Source organism: Calonectris borealis, chromosome 1 (assembly GCF_964195595.1).
Source record: "Calonectris borealis chromosome 1, bCalBor7.hap1.2, whole genome shotgun sequence".
NCBI classification, from domain to species: domain Eukaryota; kingdom Metazoa; phylum Chordata; class Aves; order Procellariiformes; family Procellariidae; genus Calonectris; species Calonectris borealis.
The window spans coordinates 205,663,812-205,686,186 of NC_134312.1; the positions used below are offsets into that span (position 1 = coordinate 205,663,812).

The following is a 22,375-nucleotide window of genomic DNA, read 5'->3' on the forward strand; positions in this document are numbered from 1 at the left end:
ATTGCTTGAGGTCGTTAGTAAATCTAACGAAGAATAATGATAGTGGTTCTTTTTTTCCCCTTTTTACTCTGCAGAGAAAGTAATGATTGTCTGGGCTCAATATAATATCTATGTTATTACTTAAAAGTCAGTAGTGCTAGAAGATGACCTGCTTTTTGTACAGGTTTAGCACTGCTTGCTGTAAAATGTGTGAATGGAAATCTGGCATTCTTGGAAATGGAAAACGAATACAAGCTCTGTATGGCAAGTCCATCTAGACATACAGCTTGTGTTCCTCCTGTGTTATTTCCAGTTCTTGTACTTCAATGGCCATCTTTCATTCTGTTGCTGGATTGTTCGAAGGGAAAGAATGGTTTGTGGAAAAGCAACTATATACACTATATATAGCTATAATATTTTAATTTGATAAATTGTTTGTTATATGAACACTCTGAAGTTTCTATGGTTTGAGGAATCAGAGAATCCCTGAAAATAGATGATTTATCTATCAATAGCCAGGACAGTTTGAAAACAAGAAAGCACGCCTTGTTAATTTTCCAAAGTCCTTTTTAAGTACTTTAAAAATGTTGCATCAGATAAGTGATATTCCTTGGAGATTTTATGTTTTCTAAAATCACTTGACAAGATTCCTCACTGGAGATGATGAGCTGTGGTAAAATGGCATTGAGTGAAAGATGAAATAGGATACTGGCTAATTCCCAGAAATCAAGGAATGCGTGGATCTTTTCATAATGGAAAGGAGCTAAGAATGAAGTAATCCAGCAGCCTATTCCTGTCAGAAGGGGGATTTTATTATACCGCTGGGTTCTCCCTGTCTCAGAGGTGAAAGACAGTTGATGAGTGGTAATAGCACAGAGAGGAGAGACGCTATCCTGCATCCTGAAAAAATCGTACCATGCTCTCTGGGAAAGTCAACATACCCTCCATGTTTCAAAGAATCAGAAATGGAAGTGGTAGATGGGCTTTTTCTACTGAAAATATAATCTGGTTGGGATTGTTGGATTTTAGGGGTAAAACCTCTACATTTATTTCTTACAACTACAAGGCAAGAGATTTTGAGCCCTGATTACCTGGGTAGATAGTTATCTGTCTGCTGGAATCTGGTGTGTCTCCATGCAAAGTCTGTGCAACTTTTTGCCTGTATGTATTCCCTGGGGAATTTCAAAGTAGGGTGCTTTTTCTGCATGTTCTGGTTTGGTTGATTGTTATTAACAGCTATCTTCTAGGCTCAAACCATGTAAAGTGTAGCCCATCGCTGCCCTAGTAGCTTTCATTTTACACATGAAAACAGAGAACCCAAAGGATTGGGAAGAATGGTGCATTGTTTTTCAATTTTTGTTCTAGTATTTTTATTTTATTTTATATTATTATTTCCAGGCAATTTATTGATATCTGCTGGCAGGTTCTGAGTACGGATACAGTAGGTGACAATATTGTCTGTAATGAGTGTTGGTTCAAAAATAAATGAAGGAGTTAAGAAGGTGCTTGGGGAGAACCACAAATGAGGTTAATTATCACATGTGTCAGTAAGTAGAGTTCAGTTTATGAAAAAAAACCCAGCAGAATGAACAAGGACTGTGGTAAAAGGTATGAAGGTACAATTAAAATAGATGAAGAGGAGCAATACTACCAGGAGTGTGAAATTTCTCTGCTTTTAAAATGTATTCCTGAATGTGGCAGCTTTACAAGCTGAAGTGAAATTAATCTTTAAACATGCAACTCCACTGTTATCAGAAGACTAATGCCTCAGGACCATAATAGGACATATCTGAGGCATAACTTAAATATATCTTTCCCCAGCATTGCTCGAGTTTTCTTTCTCCTTTCATTTTTTTTTTGTCAACAATATTCAACGAGAACTTTCTCTTGTCCCTCTGTGCAGTCTCCCACAGATCTGCCTATTCTAGCAAGCAAAACAGAATACTCCTTGAGATGCTGTTACTAAAGGCTGCTAAGTTAGGTTTACCCATCATTTCACAGATTTAGGCAGTCTTTTACATGCTGCATCTACCTACAGTGGTCAGCTGGAGTCACGGCCCCTGCAGTTCCACAGCTGGGATTTTGCTGGAGGTCATAAACGTGTGGCTGTACTCCAGAGTCCTACCTCTTCAGCCCTGGCTCTTTGCTCTGGGGATATGAGCTAGTGACTACTGTTGTTGACTACTTTCCTTGTTGACAAGAGATGGAGGCAAACAGTCTTCCATTAGTTTGTAACTTTTTTTAGTAAAAGTATGGTATATGACACTTTTTTAAAAGAAAAAAATAATTCTGTATGAGTGTTCTTAAATTGTGACATTTATGAGTTTTCATTTAATCAGGTAAACATATGGTCTTGCACTAGTGAAATTGTTCTTTTTTGAAATAATTATAGGACTAGATGACCTTTAAAGATCCCTTCCAACCCAAACTATTCTATGATTCTATACTGATGGTGCCACTTCCCTGACTGCAGACAGCCTGAAACTAGCTCCACGAAGTATGAACTGCACAGTTATTCCAAAATAGGTCTCTGAGGTTTCCTGCCTTTATTTCAAGGTCGCCTGGTCCCAGCAGCGTTAAGCCTTACAAGCAGTAAAGCTTGTAATTAATTGTATTAAATGGGATTAAATGTACCTCACTGAAACCCCATGTAGTTGCATATTGTGTTTTTTTTCTCTAAAGGTCAAGGTATGCTATGCAAAGTATGTTTCATACATTATTGTGTGTACTATTCAAAAGAGAGTAACTGCTTTTAGAAAAAGGTTCTGAGCTGTGCTGTCAGATGCTTTAAAGGACTTGAATTTCAGACTGGCGTTGGAGAACACAAGGGAAAATTTTCCTCAGCTGTATTTTTTACAGTTAATTACTCTTGTAGGTAGAAGTTCATCATCAGAATCATGAGGCTTACGTCAGTGTTCTTCTCTAGCTGTGAGCCATAGTTGTATAAGGTTTTGCAAAGAGGGGTTGGGTGTAGAGCACGATAGATGACGGTACAGTAAGTCAGTGTTGCTGCAGAGTTTATGGGCTGTTGCTGCAGCATGAAGAGCTCATGCCATTGAACTTCGACGTTTCAGCTCTGGAGTTCGCTGATGAAGAATGGACTGCTACAGAACTAATCAACTAACGGCTGATCTCCCTGTCTTTCTGATACATTGTACTCAGATGTTAGTGTCTTTTAAAGCTGTTGTTTAATTTCAGTCGTTGATATTTATTAGAAAGGAACCTAAATCAAGATCAACTGTCTGAATACTTGAGTTCTTCAAATTCTAAAGAAAAATTGTAACTCAGGCCAGTTTCTAATCCTTACACTTACTTGCACTAATCTCTTTAGTGTATTTTTCTCTTACGTGTGAAGTGATTTTATAAACATGAATCCATTAACTGCAAATTACTGCTATACTAAATCAGATACCATGTCTCTGTGATAGATTGTAGCTTTACTTAGAGGAGCAATGCAAATGTAACTTTGTGTCTAGTATATAGATGTACTTTCCTGTTGCCTAATTTAATAATCTTTATCCATACTCAAGTTTATGTAACAAAATGCTCATACAGAAATGAATTTTTATTAAGCTACATTGTTACAGCATGCACACATCTATGTGGTGCTTACAAATATTAAAATTATTGGCCTAAATCTGAAGCTATTCTAAGCCCTGGTCAGAGAATGAGAGAAGAACCAGTCCTTTGAAGAGGTTCCTGTGCTTTTCTTGTTTATGAGGCACCCAAAGGAAAGCTGTTAACCTCTCAGGGTAAGCTGAACAGCCTCAAAACCTTAGAGAACATGCCACTGCGATGTGCTCTTCACTGCTGTGGGGGTCACAAGAAATTATAACAGAAGCTGTTGGAATCTGTTATGGGCTATGCAAACAGCTACAGATATGGGAGTACCTTTTACTGAATCTTTCTGCCCAGTGTAAATGATTCAAAAGACAAGCTAGTACCTCTCCTCAGTTCTACCTGTGGTTCAAGAAAACCTTTTGAGTCAGGCACCTATATACAACTATATATATGATTAGGTATGTACATTGTTTTATATATAAAAATATATAAGAGGAGTAAATTACAGACCTCACAGTATCCTGTCTCCAGCAGGGCCCAAAAGCAATGCCTAGAAAAGACTATGAGACTAGTGAAGACAAGAAGGCATTCTTTCCTAGCTTCCTGCAGTTTACTGCTCAGAGATTTCAGAAACTTTGTATTTAATACCAGGGGTGGATTTCTGTTCACTGAATTTGTCTAGTTGCCCCTTGAACCTATTGTTAACTTTTAGCACCCATAGCATTGTGCGGCGGGTTCCACATACAAACTGCATAGTGTAAAGGATCGCTTCGTTTTGCTTGTTTTGGACCAGTTATCTGCTAATTTACTTACTGCTCTATTTTCTTCAGTTTCCTTTGTAGGGAAGAGCTACAGGTTCTGCTTGTACTTGTTCTTGCAAAAAAAAGGGAGAACAAGCAGTATAAGTCATCAGCTCTCCCTCCAAGTGCTATTTAAAAACATGCCTATGTGTGGTCAAAATCAAAAAAGACTTGACAGAAGGAAAATAAATACACGCTATAGAAGCACAATGTTGCATTGCGGATAGTTTTAAACATGTTCTTTTATCGGTTCATTGGCATATGCTCTCTAGAGGGAAGGTGTGTGGGGTTATGTGTGTAAATGGGGCTTTGCTCTTTCTAGGCTCCTGACCATTCTCTTGGATTCCCAGTAGCAGAAGTTCTGTAGTTGCCTTATGGTGACTCAGAGATTTGAGAAAGAGAGCTGTGCATGAGCAGTCCTGGGGGCAGGGAATCAGATAAGGGGACCACAAGCATCTGATTTGTGAACTGTTGACAGTGAGCAGATAGTAAAGCATTAAATGCTCAGAAAATATCCTGGGCCTTCTGGACCCATAGGTTTCAACCTGTTTTCTGTTTAGTATTCACTAAAACTAGAGATGTAGTTACTTTCAGGGTTTAATGCAGATCAGTTGAAGGACCACTGTTACTGATTTAAATATTAATAATATACCCAGGCTCTGTTTGTGCAGTTGTGACGTGAGCAACCACAACACAGAACTTGATAGAGAAAATCCACATGAAATTACATTGTCTATTCTGCTTTTCACCTGGACTTTGCAAGTGGTAAATGGTAAACTGGGGGGGATCCCTGACACCAGACTGGGAGGGATGAGGGAGTCTATAGGATTATAGACTCCCCGGGACTTCTAGATCATCTATCTATTCACTTGACCATCATCATAGATAGATCATCTATCTATTCATCTGATGAGTGAATACAAAATGTTGATTGAAAAAAAAAACCCCTATTTTTTTCATCATAGCCTATTGTTCTGACTAACAGAGCTCACAATATAATAGGAAGCTGTGCTGGTTTTGGCTGGGATAGAGTTAATTTTCTTCATGTAACTAGTATGGGGCTGTGTTTTGGATTTGGGCTGGAAACAGTGTTAATAACACAGGGATGTTTTCGTTACTGTTGAGCAGTGCGTACACAGAGTCAAGGCCTTTTCTGCTCCTCACCCCACCCCACCAGCGAGGAGGCTGGGGGTGCACAAGAAGCTGGGAGGGGACACAGCCGGGACAGCTGACCCCAACTGACCAAAGGGGTCTTCCATACCATATGATGTCATGCTCAGCATATAAAGCTGGGGGAAGAAGAAGGAAGGGGGGGACATTTGGAATGATGACATTTGTCTTCCCAAGTCACCGTTACGTGGGATGGAACCCTGCTTTTCTGGCCATGACTGAACACCTGCCTGCCGATGGGCAGTAGGGAATTAATTCCTTGTTTTGCTTTGCTTGTGTGCGTGGCTTTTGCTTTACCTATTAAACTGTCTTTACCTCAAGCCACGAATTTTCTCACTGTTACTCTTCTGATTCTCTCCCCCATCCCACTGTGGGGGAGTGAGCGAGTGGCTGTGTGGGGCTTAGTTGCCGGCTGGGGTTAAACCACGACAAGTGAAACAGGGTGGTGCAATGGACAGAGGGAGAGCACAAGGAAACAATGAAGTCGTATTAAGCAACTTGGTAGACAGTAGTCTTTGTGGCACAGACCAGTATTACTGTACATGTTTGTTAAGTAGCGTTAGTCTATAGATTTCCATACACTTCGGGGTATTTAACACCCTCGGTCACCACAAGAATCAAGTCTCCCTCTCTCCTCACTCCCTGCCACTGATTCCTGTCCTCACGCTACCTCCTACCATGGGCCAGCACAAGTGTTTGCAGTATGATAAACTGGGTTGGAGAGCTGGGCTTAGAGTAAGCTTTTTTTATTATTATTTTTTCAGAAATGTTAATTTTCATTTAGGTGAGCCCCTTGATTGGGGTCAACCTGGAGATGCCCCGGTACTTACGTCAGAATAGCAAATGGCATGGTGTGTGAGAGTAGCAATGAGCAGCCGAAGCAGAGCAGAGGGTTGGGAGTGTTTCTGCAAGAATGCACATGAAATAGCATCCTGACCTAATTTACTAAGCAGTTAGCAAAACTGCTGTACCATATAAATTATGACAGTATAGGAATTAACCTGTTTAGTTGAATAGAAACCAATTATAATTCTTTTGAAGCTAAAAAAAAATTGTATTTGTCCCTTGATCTCTATGGGATCAACATTTTGTGTCACCAGATTTGATTTGGAGAGATGAAACACTGAACCTTGTCTGTAATTTATAGTTTGAAAAACAGTTTCTCTTTAAGAATCTTAGTTTCCAACAGGGGAGTACCAAGATCAAGTTACTTGTATATAATAGAAGTTTGCTTTGTTTGTATCCAGTTTTAGCATTGGTACAAGTATCCACACTCTATTTTAAGTGCTTTTATTTATAACCAGTGGGACACAGCACTAAAGCACATGCTACACCGTAGCTTAACATTCCAGAGATCTATATGAGAAGTAGGTTTTGCTTTTATTTGAACTTCTTGTCACTTTGTTCCTAAGGAACTCTGAGAAAATAACATGGGCTATCTTGTTGACTATTACTAATGTAATAATGTTCTGTTTATAGAGGCATGTTTGTCATAGCCATCTGTGTTTGTGTTACAGCCATTATATTGATTGTGATCATTCTAACGGGACAATGTTTTAGCTTCATTTTAAAAAACATGACCTGTTAGCTTTAGTGACTTAGTCTACAATTCATCGAGAATAGTTTTATGATAGTAATAATGAAAGAATAGTAATAGAAAGAAGTGACATTAGGAGAGTTATGGTAATTTCAGTGGTATGGTAATTTCTAATATGAACTAGATAGACCTTTTCAGTGGGGTCATACCTAGGTAAACAAATGGATCCTAATTTCCATCTTGGATAAAATCAGACCTTGAATTTTTAGATTGCTAACTGCAATAGCATATTAACACAGAAATCCCAGTGATAATTAATGGAAAGGAGAAGCTTGCTTGAGGCAGCCAGTCACCTAGCAATTGTTATCTACAGTAGTCTTCGTGATAGCAGCAACTACTGATAGTCATCTCATAACGAGGTGAGTGATGAAAGCCGGTAACTCACCAGAGATTGTGAGCACAGCAGACTGCTTGCATAGCACATATACTGTACAGTATTAATAGCTCTGTAAAGGACGTGGCTTGAACTGGGCAGCAAGCACTTAACCAGAAGACTGAATTTCCAAAAGGGGAAATAGTTTTCAGCACTAACAGAAGGAACCTCAAAAAGAACCATCAACTGCAGTGACAAAGTTAGACACTCCCTGGTAACTAAGGAGTGAACGAGGCATAGGACATTCAATTTTGCAAAACATGCAAGCTCAGTTAGACCTATGCAAATTGTTTATGCCTCAACTCCAAAGGCATATAGATACCTCTATGAGGTATGAATGATTTACTTCATCTCAAAATGGCTATGCATAAGACTGTAGGAATAGATACAGAATTTAGCATAGCCCTTGGAATATGCTGGAAGTGGGATATCTCTGTAAACACATGGCAATGAAGGCTGTGGTGTACTTCAGGTATTCCATGTAAGAAACACAAATTAGCAAAGTACCCAGCTGTTAAATTTATGCTAAAGTCATACTTTGTATTTCATTTGCTTCTAACTTTTCTTTTTTTCCAGTCTTGTAGCTAAAATGCTAATTTGAATTATTAAGACTTTTTGATCTTTGTTTTAATGTTGCTGAAATCAATAAACTTTGGACGGTCTGTCTCCAGAGGAGTAGAGGATGTAACAAAATTATGCAGTGGGCACCAGAAGGTACTTCCTGGAAAACACCTAAGGAATATGGAGCTATAAATTTTTCATTGAGAAGTTGGGTATAGCAGGGAATACTGGTGTTATCAGGTGCCAAGCTTAGTAAGGAGTTCCCTCTGGTGGGCACACACCGGTATTCTTTGCCACCTTCTGCAAGAAAACAGTCCAGAAAAAAAATGCTTCCTGGCTTTAAACAACCTCAGAGTAGCACATTGATCAAATAATCTGTGCAACTAGACAATTACACTTAAATTAAAATGTGTTTTAAAGGGTGAATGCATTCAGCATTTTTTTACAGTTGAGGAAAAATGTTTTAGCGGGTATGTATTCGATATAAAGGAACTAGTTTTGCAGACATAGCTAGACACCATTCTGAGCAAAATCAAGTACTGGAAAATGGTTTTCAATAATGACCCTAAAATTAGACTTCAAAGCTTACATTTAAGGCTTATTATCAAAAGTTTTCAGCAGCCAGCATGAAATTATGCATGTGCTTAGGTACAACAGGATCTTCAGACCTACAAAACCCAGTTCCATAGTAGTCTTCTAAAGCTTAAAGTTACATTAATCCCCAAAGAAAAGGATGATAAAAATAAAAAGCTATCTTTTGCCCCTCTATACTAAGTCTCAACCCATTTCTTAGTGTCACCTGTCCTGCATTACCATGCTATGCTGTTTAATCTGCTCTGTTTTCTTTGCCTTGCAAGTATGGTATATAACAGGTTTGGGGCTAGTAAAGCACTCTCTTCTCTCCTTTTTTATTCCTAGGAAATAATTTAAATCCCATTTCTCTCTTTAAAAGCTTCAAGCAATGAGAACTGTCTAACCTTTTATTTGTTGTTTCTGATAAATCTCCTTTAAGCAGACTCAGTTACAGTTTTCCAAGTTGCCTGTCCACCATGGACCATTTTTCTCCAGACACTGTTTTCTTAATAATTTCCCTAAACTTCTCTGTTTGCATGTCATTCTCATTTCAGTGTTGCGCAGCTGCTTCATCAATAATAAGCCACCAGTTTTATTGCTGCAGTGAAAGAGCAGGGTAAAAAGAAGGGAGAATGACAAATGAAATGAGGAGCCTGGGAAATGGTTGTTTGCCCTACGTTGTGTGCTTTTCCTCCATCAGGCATTAAATAGCCACTGAACTACTTTCCAGGAGGGAGAGAAAAATCTTTTGCTATTCCCTGAAGAAAATGTTTGTTGGGCCACTAGCTTTCTAGGTTCACATCAACAGATGTGAACTTTTCACCAAGTTGTGGATGAGGAAATACTCTCTAAAATAAAATTGTTTTTATCTGCTTCTATACAAAAGCATTTGCACAACATAATAAATCAGCTTGGAGAAAACACTTCTCAGCAGTATGTAAACAAAAAGCTATGACAGTTCATGTCTCAGAAGTGCCTCCAGGACAGTCCCAGAAGACACATCAGTTTCAACCACAATTTCAAATAACAGTCTTAAAGATGACATATTTCATACTTGGTGTTAGATGTGCATCTTCTGATAAAAAACCCCACACAAGTAGAAATACTCTTATTTGTGCCTTTCAAGTGCTGCAAAATGAAATACCTAAGGGATGTTCATTATGGGCTTTTCTCACTTCTAATGCAGTCACTGTCATTGATTATTTGGAAATTTTATTGTAAATGTCCACAGCTGGTTTTGGCTTGTTATTTACAGCGCTTCAGCTCTAGCCCACTTACGTTTTAGCACCAGCTTCTACGGGTTATGGAGGAACTGTGAGTCTTTATACTAAAGTGGATGTTATTAAGAGGCCTTTCCCATTATCACTAAATAGATCAAGGAATGATCAAAAATTATTCCAGGTAGAAAACATCAGCAAAAGGAGCTGTCTTGCTACCTGTAAAAGATAAATGTCTCTCTGATGCTGTACGGGTGGTGGCCCCACCCGCAGCCGTGCTGTGCTGAGCTCAGACCTGGAGACAGTAATAACCAGCACCCTGACTCAGTGTCCAGGCCTGTGAAATGGGTCTTTATCAACACTCAACACTTTGCATACCTTCAGTTTGTACAGGCTCTAATTTTGATGATCAGATTCAAGCCAGGGAGTTGTTGTCGTCTGTAGTTTGTTACTAGTTTCCTGAGAGAGACGCATCTTGTGAGAGCTGCATGCTCATGCTTTGTAGTAGTAAAGGATGTGGGACTGTCATCGGCTTTAGTGACTGACTGATGATGGAGAACTGCAGAAGAAGCATGAGTTCTGAATAACATGGTTTGAGGCGTTTGTCTTCCCTCATGAGACAGATATGTCCCTGTTAATAATTTGCAGCATCAAATTGTAGGCAATAAGGCTAGGAGAGACATGGATATCTTAGCCAATTCCTCTCCACCAAGCAAAGTCAGCTGTCCCATAGCCATTCAGCTGTTCTTCAAGATCTCTGGTGGTGGAAAATTCAAGTTTTTTTCAGATACTTGTTTCCAGATGTTCACTGTCTTTACATTGAGATTTTTAATCTAATCTTCCTTTCTACAGCCTATCACTTCCTGTCCTGTAGCATGGCATCGCATAGAGGTTCATAGAGTCATAGAATCATAGAATCATTAAGGTTGGAAAAGACCTCCAAGATCATCGAGTCCAACCGTCAACCCAACACCACCATACCCACTACACCATGTCCCTAAGCGCCTCATCTACACGTCTTTTAAATACTTCCAGGGATGGTGACTCAACCACTTCCCTGGGCAGGCCTGTTCCAAGGCCTCTAAACCTCCCTTGGCGCAACTTGAGGCCATTTCCTCTCGTCCTATCGCTTGTTACTTGGCAGAAGAGACCAACACCCACCTTGCTACAACCTCCTTTCAGGTAGTTGTAGAGCGCGATGAGGTCTCCCCTCAGCCTCCTCCAGGCTGAACAACCCCAGTTCCCTCAACCGCTCTTCATAAGACTCGTGCTCCAGGCCCTTCACCAGCTTCGTTGCCCTCCTCTGGACACGCTCCAGCACCTCCATGTCCTTCTTGTAGTGAGGGGCCCAAAACTGAACACAGTATTCGAGGTGCGGCCTCACCAGTGCCGAGTCCAGGGGCACGATCACCTCCCTGCTCCTGCTGGCCACACTATTTCTGATACAGAAAGACCATGAGGTCTGACCATACACGTTCAGACCATGTGTCTGTCTAAGCTCACATCCTACCTCTGATTGGACTAAGTATATATTATTTAATTTTATATACATTACTATATGTTTTATATATATCAATATATAATTTTATAAAATATATATTGCAAATTATATATTATTATGCTCTATACTACATTTAAAAATATTTCATATATATATATATGTTAAAGAAAAGCAGAAGAACAGAACATCCAAATAATCCTTTTTCCTCTGAAATATTTTCTTACCATCAAGTTTTAGGGACTTCGAAGCTACAGGTTGTCTACTAATCCCAGACCTGAATAGAAACAAATTATTCCCTTCCTTTTACACCATTGCTTTGAACACTATCTATCTTCCTTCAGTCTTCTCTAAATTAAACAAAACCTACTTGTACTTTATTTCATGACTTCCAGACCTTTGATCAGCTCTGTAGTCGTTCTCTAGACTAATTGCCGTTGGTCTGTATTGTTCTCAAAGTGCAGAGCCTGTGTCACCACAAGTTTATATAACACCAATATTATTTCCTACCTATCCCACTTCCAAACTGACCTAGGCCATTCCTATCTTTTAATTGTGCTTTCTTATTCTCACTTAGGTGCAAAATTTTTTACATCTTGTTTTCAAATTGCGTAGCATTTATTTCAGATCACTTCTTGTCAGACCCATTCCAAATCCTAACCTCGCTTTCCTCCCGGACTAAGTTTTCAATCCCTCCCAGACGAAGTTCCCATGCAAATGTAAAACATGGAGTTTCTCTTCCAACATCCGTCACATGTAATGAATATATTAAATCATACCATATCTAAGTCAGATTTTCTGAGCTGCTTGTCTTTATAACCTTGGATTGATAACTACAGTTTTCCAACCAACTGTGCTTCCTCTTCATAATTTCCTTCAGCCTCTTTCTCTAGTTTGCTCATTAGAATATCATGTGTGACAGCAGCAGAAGCCTTACTAAATACCTGTAATATATATATGGGTCCCGCCTAGATCACACGGCTTCTTATTCCGTCACAGAAGGAAATTAGACTGTTTCAAGATAATTTATTCTTGGGTGTTTGGTGTTGATGGTCTTATTTGGTATTACTTCTTATCTGTTCTCCTAGCCAATTACTAATTATTGACAGTTTACCAACAGCATATGAGAATTAAATTTGAAAATTATTGATTTAGTTTACATTGGCTTTTTCTTTTTTTTTTAACTTCCTAAGAAATTGTATAGTCTTCCTCCAGAGGTAATAAATTTTTGAAGGTAAGCCAAACCTTAAGTTTAAATGAATTAACGGAGTACTTTTACACAGTAAGTTTAGAGTATAATAAACCCTTTTACATGAATAAAGGAAAAAGAGGAGTTGTCTATCCTGTCACTATGCAAGCTTGTTCAGCCTCTAGCAGCTATTGCAGACTCTTCTAAAAAGCTTTTTACTTTGTATTATAATGCTGTGAATGCCCACAATTGTTTCCCACTCCCAAACTTTCCCAGCTCCACAACTCTTCGTAGCAAAAGTTGAGTTGAGGGTCGAAATCGGATCTTTCAGCACAGAGACTGCTCATAAATCAGAGACTCGCTGTCTGACGCCTGATTAAGGAAAGTCAGCAAAGGCAGAAGAGTTATCTCTGGGTCGCAGAGGAATCCGTAATGCCTAAACGATTTCTTGGATCTAAATGCAGCAGAGAAGTACATTTTAACACAAAATGGTTGCTCATCATTTTACTGCAAACACTGACACGTGGGATTACTGTATAGTTCAGGAAGGTGAACTCGAGTTTTTGTTCTGTGGCAGGTTTCACTGCATGGACATAGCAGGAAATGAGATGAGCCTGATTTAGCTCAGCAAAATGAAGGTTGAGAGGGGATATGATTGCCATGGTTGCAGGTAACCATTGTCAGGGGAAAGTGCTACTTAATTTGAAATACAATTCTGTTTCCTAAACAAAAACAAATAGATATAAATTGGCCATTATTAAATTTAGGCTGAAGATTAGATGAATGTTTCTAACTGCTAGAACAATCAAATTCTGGATTAGTCTTTTAGTGGGATTAGTGAGAGAAAATAAAATTCAGCAAGATAGCAATTTCCTTTAAGACAGGGCCTGATATTTTAATAGGAATTATTTGGGGTGGTGTCTGTACTTGTAAGGGACTTGACTCCATCATCCTTTTGTGGTCTATGTTCCTACTAAATTATATACATTAAAGGAGGCCTTAATCTCACCTAATCAGATAGGATTCCTTTTAAACAATGGAAAAATGTAGGTGTTCCACATGAAAATTTATGCTATCCTAAAATAAATATTAAAGGTAGGCAGGAGAATTGTCTCTCCTTTATCTACAGAGACTAATTTATACTAGAATTCTACTGTCCCTATGGTAGAAGTGAGATGAATGGAATACCACACTATATAATTCACAAAATCGACCTTGTTATGCTTAACGTGGAAAATACAGTAGAGACTGTGTGACCCCTGCTGCTCTCTTGCATTTAATTTCTTATTTTGTAGAACTCCTTCCTGTAATACGGTATCCAAAATGATGACAGTATTCCAGGCTTGGTCATGCTGGCTCTGAATAATAAGTAGTAATAAGTACGGTCATTTAGACTGCATTTCCCCCAAAGTGCATTAATAATCTGTTGCAACCAACAGTTATTTAGTACTCCGGGAAGGTTGAGGTTTCAAGTGGCTTTAAGACTTATGTGGCCAGAATCTGTGACAATAGGTGCTAACATGGGTATCTTTTTGATAAAAAATGGACTGAAAAGACCTTCGTAATGGTGAAATAAATGTAAGAACATCAGAACACAACAGAACTGAACATACTCTTCTGGATCATCAAATTCCTTTCCCTGGTCTTGGAGGTAATCAAGTATCTTATACTCTTAACAAATTCATGACTTAATATTTACTGTGTGCATCTAATAAGGCAGAAATAATAAAGTAGAATAACTTGCCTTCTCTGTTACAATTAAACATATTTATAGTCTTGTGCTGCAAAAAACAGTTTTAATTACAGACCCTTAACTTCCATTAACTGTAATTGCAAATGGGCAAAACAGGAAATTTATTTCATACTTATAAAAATACATTGATGCAGAGAAAATGGATTACACTGAGATTCTAGAGCTGTGCATCAGACGTGCTACAGTCCAGCAAAGAATGCAAAAATCTTCTGTTTCATTCTGTAATAAGTTCTACTCCAGAAGATGAGTTACTGTCTAGGGATTGTATGTACTTAATCGCCCATTTAAGCAATGATTTTCTGGAAAGAGGAAATGCTACTGGATGAACAAGCTAATTCTAAGTATTCTTCACTAGCAATGATTACTCTTTGTTTTCATAAATCATACCGAATGTATTGCTGGAATAGAAATATAATCAGTTTCTGTTATTTGAAAAATGAAAGAGAAAGTGTTTAATGAACTGGAGTTTTTGGCTGGTTAACTGAAGTTCAGTTAACATCTCAGGAAAAAATAGTGACCATGATCCTGTTGAAGGGTTTGTTTCCTTTCACTTTATAAGGATCAAATGCTAGCAAAATAATTTTATACTGGGTTAGTTTTGCAGGGCAGATAAAGATATGTATTTTAAATCAATTATATTGTTATTGTCACTTAGTTTAAATAAGATCTGAATCTACACTGCATCTTTATTTTTTTGAAGGAATTTTTAAAAATTATGATTTTTTTATGGGCTGAATTTATTGTCTGTTAGTTAACTTCAGTATAAATTATTTAAATGATGTTTAGCAGTAAATAATTGCTGCACATATCATGAAGAAAGAAGCGGTTTAAGATAGATAGCCAGCATGCTGCTCAATGGTTTCTGCATTCCAGATTATTGTGCTACTGCAATTCAATGATCAATTTATTCAAAACTGAGAAGTCAATGAGGAGCTAAGAAAGTTGGAGAACCTGTTTCCTATGAGTAAAAATTCCCCCAGTCGCTATGCACTTTAAAAGGTGATAGAGAGCAGCCTTGCGATGACATCTACCAGCTCCCTCTGTACCCTTGGGTGCAAGGTTTCAGGATTGTGTGTCCGGTTGGCTTAAGGTCAGTCTTCCTTGAATGTAGATAATGCTTCACTCTGCTACTTGGTTGGGGACCTTTGAGGTCTGCAGAAAGACCTTACTGGTGAAAACTGAGGCAAGGAAATTATTGAGTACCTCGGTCTCACCTGTGTCCTTGGTCAGTGGGTCCACATGAATTTCCTTAGCCTTCGTTCTGCTTATAGTGTACTTTCAGAAGACATTTTTTGCTGGTTTCACATCCTTTGCTGCTTTTAACTCCAGCTGAACTTTGGCTTTACTAACTCCATCTTTGCATGCATACGTATCATCTCAATGTTTCTGCCAGAAGTGAGAATCAGAAGGATAAGAATAAACAGTATAGATGTGTTATTATCATGAGTTGAGCAGGTGTGGGGAATTTAGGCTATTTATCTTAGGCAAACATAAACATAACATAGTTACTGTTATGTTAATGATGCTAACCATCCTATACACGGTAAATAATCTACAAAGAGATGGAGTTCCTGCTCTGAATCCTGGTCTCATGGTGTCTGTTTGCCTTTACTGACTGTAGGAATTGGAGAGATTAACCTCATTAAACTGAACTTAGTCTTTGCGAACACTTCCCTTGCTATGTAGGAGATGCAGCATGGCTTTTTGGATAGTAGATAGTAGCGGGAGGAGCTTTCATGTACACAGCATATGTAAGGAATGGCAGAGAAAATGAAGGAGTAAGGATTGAGGGAGATGGAACCATGGTACCAGTTGGCGCAAAACAATAAATATTTCTTAAAACATGGTGGTTTGGGTCTTTAGAATGGATTGAGGTGAAATATGGTAGAGGGAGCACGGATGCTCTGGGAATTTCTAAGGTGAGAGATACTGCAGTGACTTTTGTTAGAAGATGGTCATCACATCTTAATGTCTGAAGAGGCCATGGAGAGGGAAATCGCAGAAGTACAGGTAAGGACACTTATAGCAGCTGATATGCTGACATCTGCTTGTGTTAATTAAAATCTCTCAAAGCTTTTCCTTTGCTAAATGCAAGAAATAGCTTAAAGATCAGCACATGATAGACACTGGTTACTATACTCATTGCCTGCTTCTACTGCCAGTTGAGTCAGCTGCAGAACTTGCACTGAGAAAATGTTAACACCTCTAATGGATTTTATTGAGCAGAGTAAAGAACTATGGAAGGGGCTTAATAGCTTCAGCACTGATCAGAATATAATAGAATTTTTTACTTTAATTTCATTAATTGGACTGGAAACTCAAACCTACGTGATATGTGATTAACTGCTGCAGAATGTGTCCTGCTATTCCATTTCAGTTGGAGCTCTCTGACTCCATGGCAAACACTGAAAAGAAGTACCATTCCTTTGAATAATAAAACTTGCATTTTGTTATTTTGATAGAGCTTACATTTGACATAAAACAACTTAAAGAGAAACTGAGCAACTGGTACTCCAAAAAAACCTGACTGTAACGGTTTATTCAAGTCAAGAGCTAAATCGCACAGTGACTTCTCAGATAGAGGTGGATGTTTTCACCTTTTGCTACCCTAAATTGCTTAGCCCTGTGGAATCCAAACAGCATTATAGCTTCTCCTGTAAAAGACGTAGGAACAGGAGACACAAGTCAAATATAAATCAAATAAACAGTTGACTATATAATATCAAAGCAATCTAAATGATGCAAGCACAGGTGTAGCTACCTGTAACTATTACATATCATAATAAATTTAATCATTTGATATTTTGTAATAAATAGTTTTTCCAAATTGTTAGTAGAGAAACATTTCCTCTTCTTTCAAAAAACGCAAAATATTTAAATGCCAGCAGGGCAATATTTAGTTCTAGGTGTAAATTCATTTTGAAAGCAAACTTTTTTATTAGTAATAAATACAAATCTTATGAATTGTGGAAGAAAAACGCTGTATGTTTTTATTTTTATATTTACCCTAGTTTTCCTGTATGTATGTGTTAAATCTTGTAAGTTTGCTCTATTTTTCTAAACTGATATAAAAGGTATTACTTTTTAAAGTAATCACTTTAAATGTCACCTTTCTTATCTATATTTCATCTAGAAATGCTGGTTTTGACCAAACCGTGCTTTATTCTTCCTGTTTGTTTAGGGCTGCCTCCTATGATGATTTTCCTAACTTCTTGCATTTATACACTCAACTATAGAATGCCAAAAGGGCAAAGCAGTATGCATCGGTCACAATATGATTGTTCATTAAAAATGCAGTAGAATAAAAGAATAATTAAAAAACATTAATTTATTTTACTGACAACTGTCCAACACAGGTATACTTGCTTTCCCAAATATCTCCTAAGAAGGAGTGGCAATTCACAATTCAGTGAACTGCCATGACATCACCTTTGTAAAAAGTCTTAAAAGTAGTACAGTCAAAGTTTTTGTATCCTTTTTTTTATAAATTTGTTATAAGAGAAGCTTTAATTTTTATCAGTTAAGCTCTAAAACCAAATCATGTTTAATTAAATTTGGTAGAAGCATACATGTACAAGATGTGTAATTACAATATGTATTGTTTGTTTTTACGCTAGCTCTAGTTCATTTCACTATAAAAATGTTTTTTTTTTCCAAGCATTGCACCATTGGGATATGCAAGGGCAATGGTGAATGAAAATCAGTTCTGATCAGTTGATCAGAATCAACTAAACATTTTTTCTCAAAATTTTATGATTATTACACTAAGCCTCTTTTTTCCAGGAAGCTATAAAACGCAAGAAACATACAGCCCAATTTTAAACCCTTGACTGTAGGATTAACTTCATTGGGGTATTTAAGTCCTTTATTTTTTGAGAACTAACTCTGCTGTGGAAATTAAGGATCTTGTCTCCCTATGGTCCTGCTATGGTCATCTCTTAAAAGTGATTCAGTGCATAAACCTTAACACCCAGCAGGTTTTAAAATTCCCCCTTACATTCTTTTCTTTCTCATTTTTTCCCTCTCATCTTGTCTTAACTTCCTTCTCTTTCCTGTCTCCCAGATGATTTTCAGCCTACCAATACACTGTCATATTCCATCTTTTAAGAAACTTTTCAGAACCCCGTTACAGTCTGTTAAGGTATAACTTTCACAACTGGGCAGTCTGGCGTCTGCTTTCGCTGCTGTGATCTCTCCTTTCTACCATTTCATCCCTGTTCCAATTTAGCACACGCATTTCCAGTTAAACACTTGTAGGTATATCAAAAGACTGGCTTCTATTTAGTGAATTTCAGGTTTTGGCACCAATATTGTCGCCAATGCCAGTAACATTTTCATTCTTTCAGTTTTCTATGTTTTCTATGAAACCTCTCCAAAGGCTGTCTTTTCAACAATTATAAATATATTTTTCTTTTAAAATATCTGGAAATATGCATGGAAAAATTTCAACCAGCCATATAGCTTATTCACCTATAAGACATTAGCATATACTGATATTCTCTCATATGTTTTGAACCCACAGTAACTGAGACAGCCTTTGTAGAGATCTTCAGGAGTAGAAGAGGATGGGATCGAACTTTATTCCATATCATGAAATGATAGACATAGTCCAAACTAAAACTGTAAACTTGCCATTGTAGCACAGTAGTAGTACTGTCTTCATATTGAACAATGTTATAGTTATCAATTTTGATATATTCCACATTCCATGCTTGTGATTATCTTGCAAAAAATTTGTCCTTTTAGATTTAAGACTTTGGCAATTTGAAGCATTTCCAGTGCTGCAGAGGACTGTATCTCTGGAACTGAGGAGGCAAGAGGCAAAATGGAAATTTGTACTAAAGTTAAATATAAACAATCTAGAAGAAATAATATCTTGTAATGTTACTTTTTGTGAAGACATTTTGAGTCACAAAGGACTGATTTTTTTGCTGTCATTTAAATACTTAAATTCATATTCGTTAGTAAGTATTTAATGAATAAAATATTGCTCATGGTTATTATTTTGTGGGAAATACTGAAAATAGTGAAAATAGTGAAGTGTTTGAGCGTATGGATGTAAAGAATCATTAAGCTACCATTCAAAAAGAAAAAAGATGAAGTTGTAGTGAATATTATGTAGTTTAGCAGAGTAATTCTGGGAGAGAAAATGATTTGCAATTGAATTTCTATTGAGGATTGGGATCTTAGTTGACTGAAATAATGCAGTCATGAATTAGATTTTCTTCTTGTTAAAAAGAATGTAGCATATTTTGTAGCATTCCTCAGCAAACTTAGCTTTGCTATGGTTCACTTTATGTTTTGATAATTAAATAATTATTAAGTAATTAATAATTAATATAAGACGTGAGGAATGACTGAGGGTTTCAGTAGTAGAAGTAGAAGAACGGACAACATTTCAGAGCTATCATGAAGCAAGAATTGGCAGGATTTGGTGACAAGCCACTGAGTGGACGAATAAATAGGATATCAAGGTTATGAACTGTAATAATGAAAAGGATGGTGGAGATGGGGAGTAACAGATGTCATACAATGTAGCCGATATGCTTTTATCTTGTACAGATTCAATTTATAACTGAGCATTCAATTATAGATGTCAGAAAAACATCAGCAGGGTGAAGAGGAGAAACCAGATCCAAAACGTAAGCTAGATAGCGGCCAAAGTAGTGATGGCAATAAGAATAATAAGAGCAAGTGAAGTCAGCCTGCTTGCTTTTCTGAGGCAGAAGGAAATTTAGAGAGTTTCCATGTTTGTGCACTGCTGTGCTCTGCAATCCCGTGTCCCTCATCCCGCGACTGCTGACTCCTTTCACACCGTGACTTGTCTTCACTCTGAGCTGTGACTTAGCACCAAAGTAGACCATGTAAAGAGCTTTGGGTGAATGGCATCCTGAGGGGATGGTGGCTTTCAGAAGGGCCACCTGAGAGCACCTGGGCTCATGTGGTGTCACCGGGACTCCTCCTACTAGCTGAGCAGATGTGGGCTATTCTCACTGCATTGTGCTGTTGCTACCAGCTGTCTCTGGACCGAGGCAGTCATTGCATGTTATCACCATTCTCCAGGTCATCTTTGTATTTAAAATATATATTTAAACAATGAACTTGAGATCTGATGTTCTTTTTTTTCATACTCAGTTGTTCCAGTGAAGTCCTTCAAAATATCTGCTAGATCTAGCAGAGGTGTCAGAAAGTAGTACATTCATCCAGAGAAAACATAGTTTCGCTCTTGAAGCAATTCTCAAACTTAGTTGAATGTTTTCTGTTGAAAATATTCTTGTAATCAGAAAGTGAGATCTTGGCATGTAAAAATGTTATAATACTTTCTTCTTTTCTAGGTTAAAATAGGAAGCGCTTTTTTCATGAAGTGACCGTACATATCAGGGGGATGTGTGGGATACCAAATGATGCTGAGAAATTTGGATAGAAGAGTGCTGGAAAAACAGAGAGGGATTTCAGTAAACCTGAGGAAGAACCTCACCTTTAAAACTACTATTCTACTTATGTAATATGAAGCACAATCCAGCTTCACTAAAAGTTATGCTTTGGAGGACGAAATAGGGAAAAAAATTTAGTCTTAAATTATGATTGACTAGGGCTTTTTCTTGTTGAAATAAAATGTAGCTGGCTACTGATTCCAGGGCTGTGTAGCGACAGTGGTTAGAAAGTGCATCAAAGCCAGGGTTTCTGGTCTTCCTGCTGCATTAAAAATATTCAGCAGATAAATGATTAAAATATTTTTATTAATTATTATTTAAAATGTATATGCCTTTGTGTACAATAGAACTAATAATTTCTCTATTTCTGCACAGCCGAAGCAACGAGAATAGACTAGCGCTACGACGGCAGACCATTCTCCGGGAGAAGGGGAGGAGGCAGGCCAGTCGAGGGCCAGCGTATATGTTTAATGACCACTCAACAAGTCTTTCTCTTGAGGAGGAGCGCTTTTTGGATGCAGCAGAATATGGAAATATTCCAGTGATTCGCAAAATGCTGGAAGAATGTCCCTCACTCAATGTGAACTGTGTGGACTATATGGGGCAGAACGCCCTGCAGCTAGCAGTTGCCAATGAGCACCTGGAGATCACAGAACTTCTGCTGAAGAAGGAGAACCTGTCTCGGGTTGGAGATGCCTTGCTTTTGGCTATTAGCAAAGGTTATGTTCGGATAGTGGAAGCCATCCTAAACCATCCCGCATTTGCCGAAGGCAAGAGGCTTGCATTGAGTCCTAGCCAGTCAGAGCTCCAGCACGATGACTTCTATGCATACGATGAAGATGGCACACGGTTTTCCCATGATGTTACACCAATCATTCTAGCTGCTCACTGCCATGAGTATGAGATTGTCCACACCCTGCTGAGAAAAGGAGCTCGGATCGATAGGCCGCATGACTATTTCTGCAAGTGCAGTGAATGCAATCAGAAACAAAAGCATGACTCTTTCAGCCATTCTAGGTCCAGAATCAATGCCTACAAAGGTCTGGCCAGCCCTGCTTATCTGTCTTTGTCCAGTGAAGACCCTGTAATGACTGCCTTAGAGCTCAGCAATGAGTTGGCCGTGCTTGCCAACATTGAAAAAGAGTTTAAGGTGAGTAGAAGGATACCGATTCTGACAGACACAGAATTGCAAAGTTCAATCAAAGGTCTTTCTCCCATCCTTGAACAGTAAGAGACTAGCATCATCTTCACAAATCAGCAGGATAATGTGGGAAAATGTACAATTGTTTAATGACTGGGAGATTTAAGTCTTTGGTGACGTCTTATTGCTCTGTGCTGATTGTAATTCGTGCTGCTTGTGTAGAAGATGCCAGGGAACTAATTTTCCACTTCCTATCAGGCAGGATAGCAAGGGACTATCTTCAAACCCCTGAGTGAAGCTGGCCGAGGACAGGCGAAAGAGGAGACTGAAATGGGATAGTTTGGTCATTTATGCAAGACAAATTGCATGGTTCTACTAAACCCTCATACATTCTCATTATTTTCTCGTAGTTGGACTGAAAGCTTGCTCACTTCTGACAATGTTTTACAGTTATTTACTAAAGGACTCTAAAAATGTCATGCTTGTCCTTTTTTCACGTGTTGCTTTTCTCTGGTGTTTCTACTAACCT

At 38.2% G+C, this 22,375-nt stretch overlaps 1 protein-coding gene across 1 annotated transcript in view; it reads left to right on the forward strand.

The window, feature by feature from the left end:
• Window positions 1-22,375, forward strand: part of TRPC6 (transient receptor potential cation channel subfamily C member 6) — a 107,487-nt gene that overhangs the window by 44,641 nt on the left and 40,471 nt on the right. Inside the window, exon 2 of the mRNA XM_075140098.1 lies at window positions 21,081-21,855. Within this exon, the coding sequence (XP_074996199.1) occupies window positions 21,081-21,855 (775 nt within the window). The remainder of the gene's footprint in view (window positions 1-21,080; window positions 21,856-22,375) is intronic.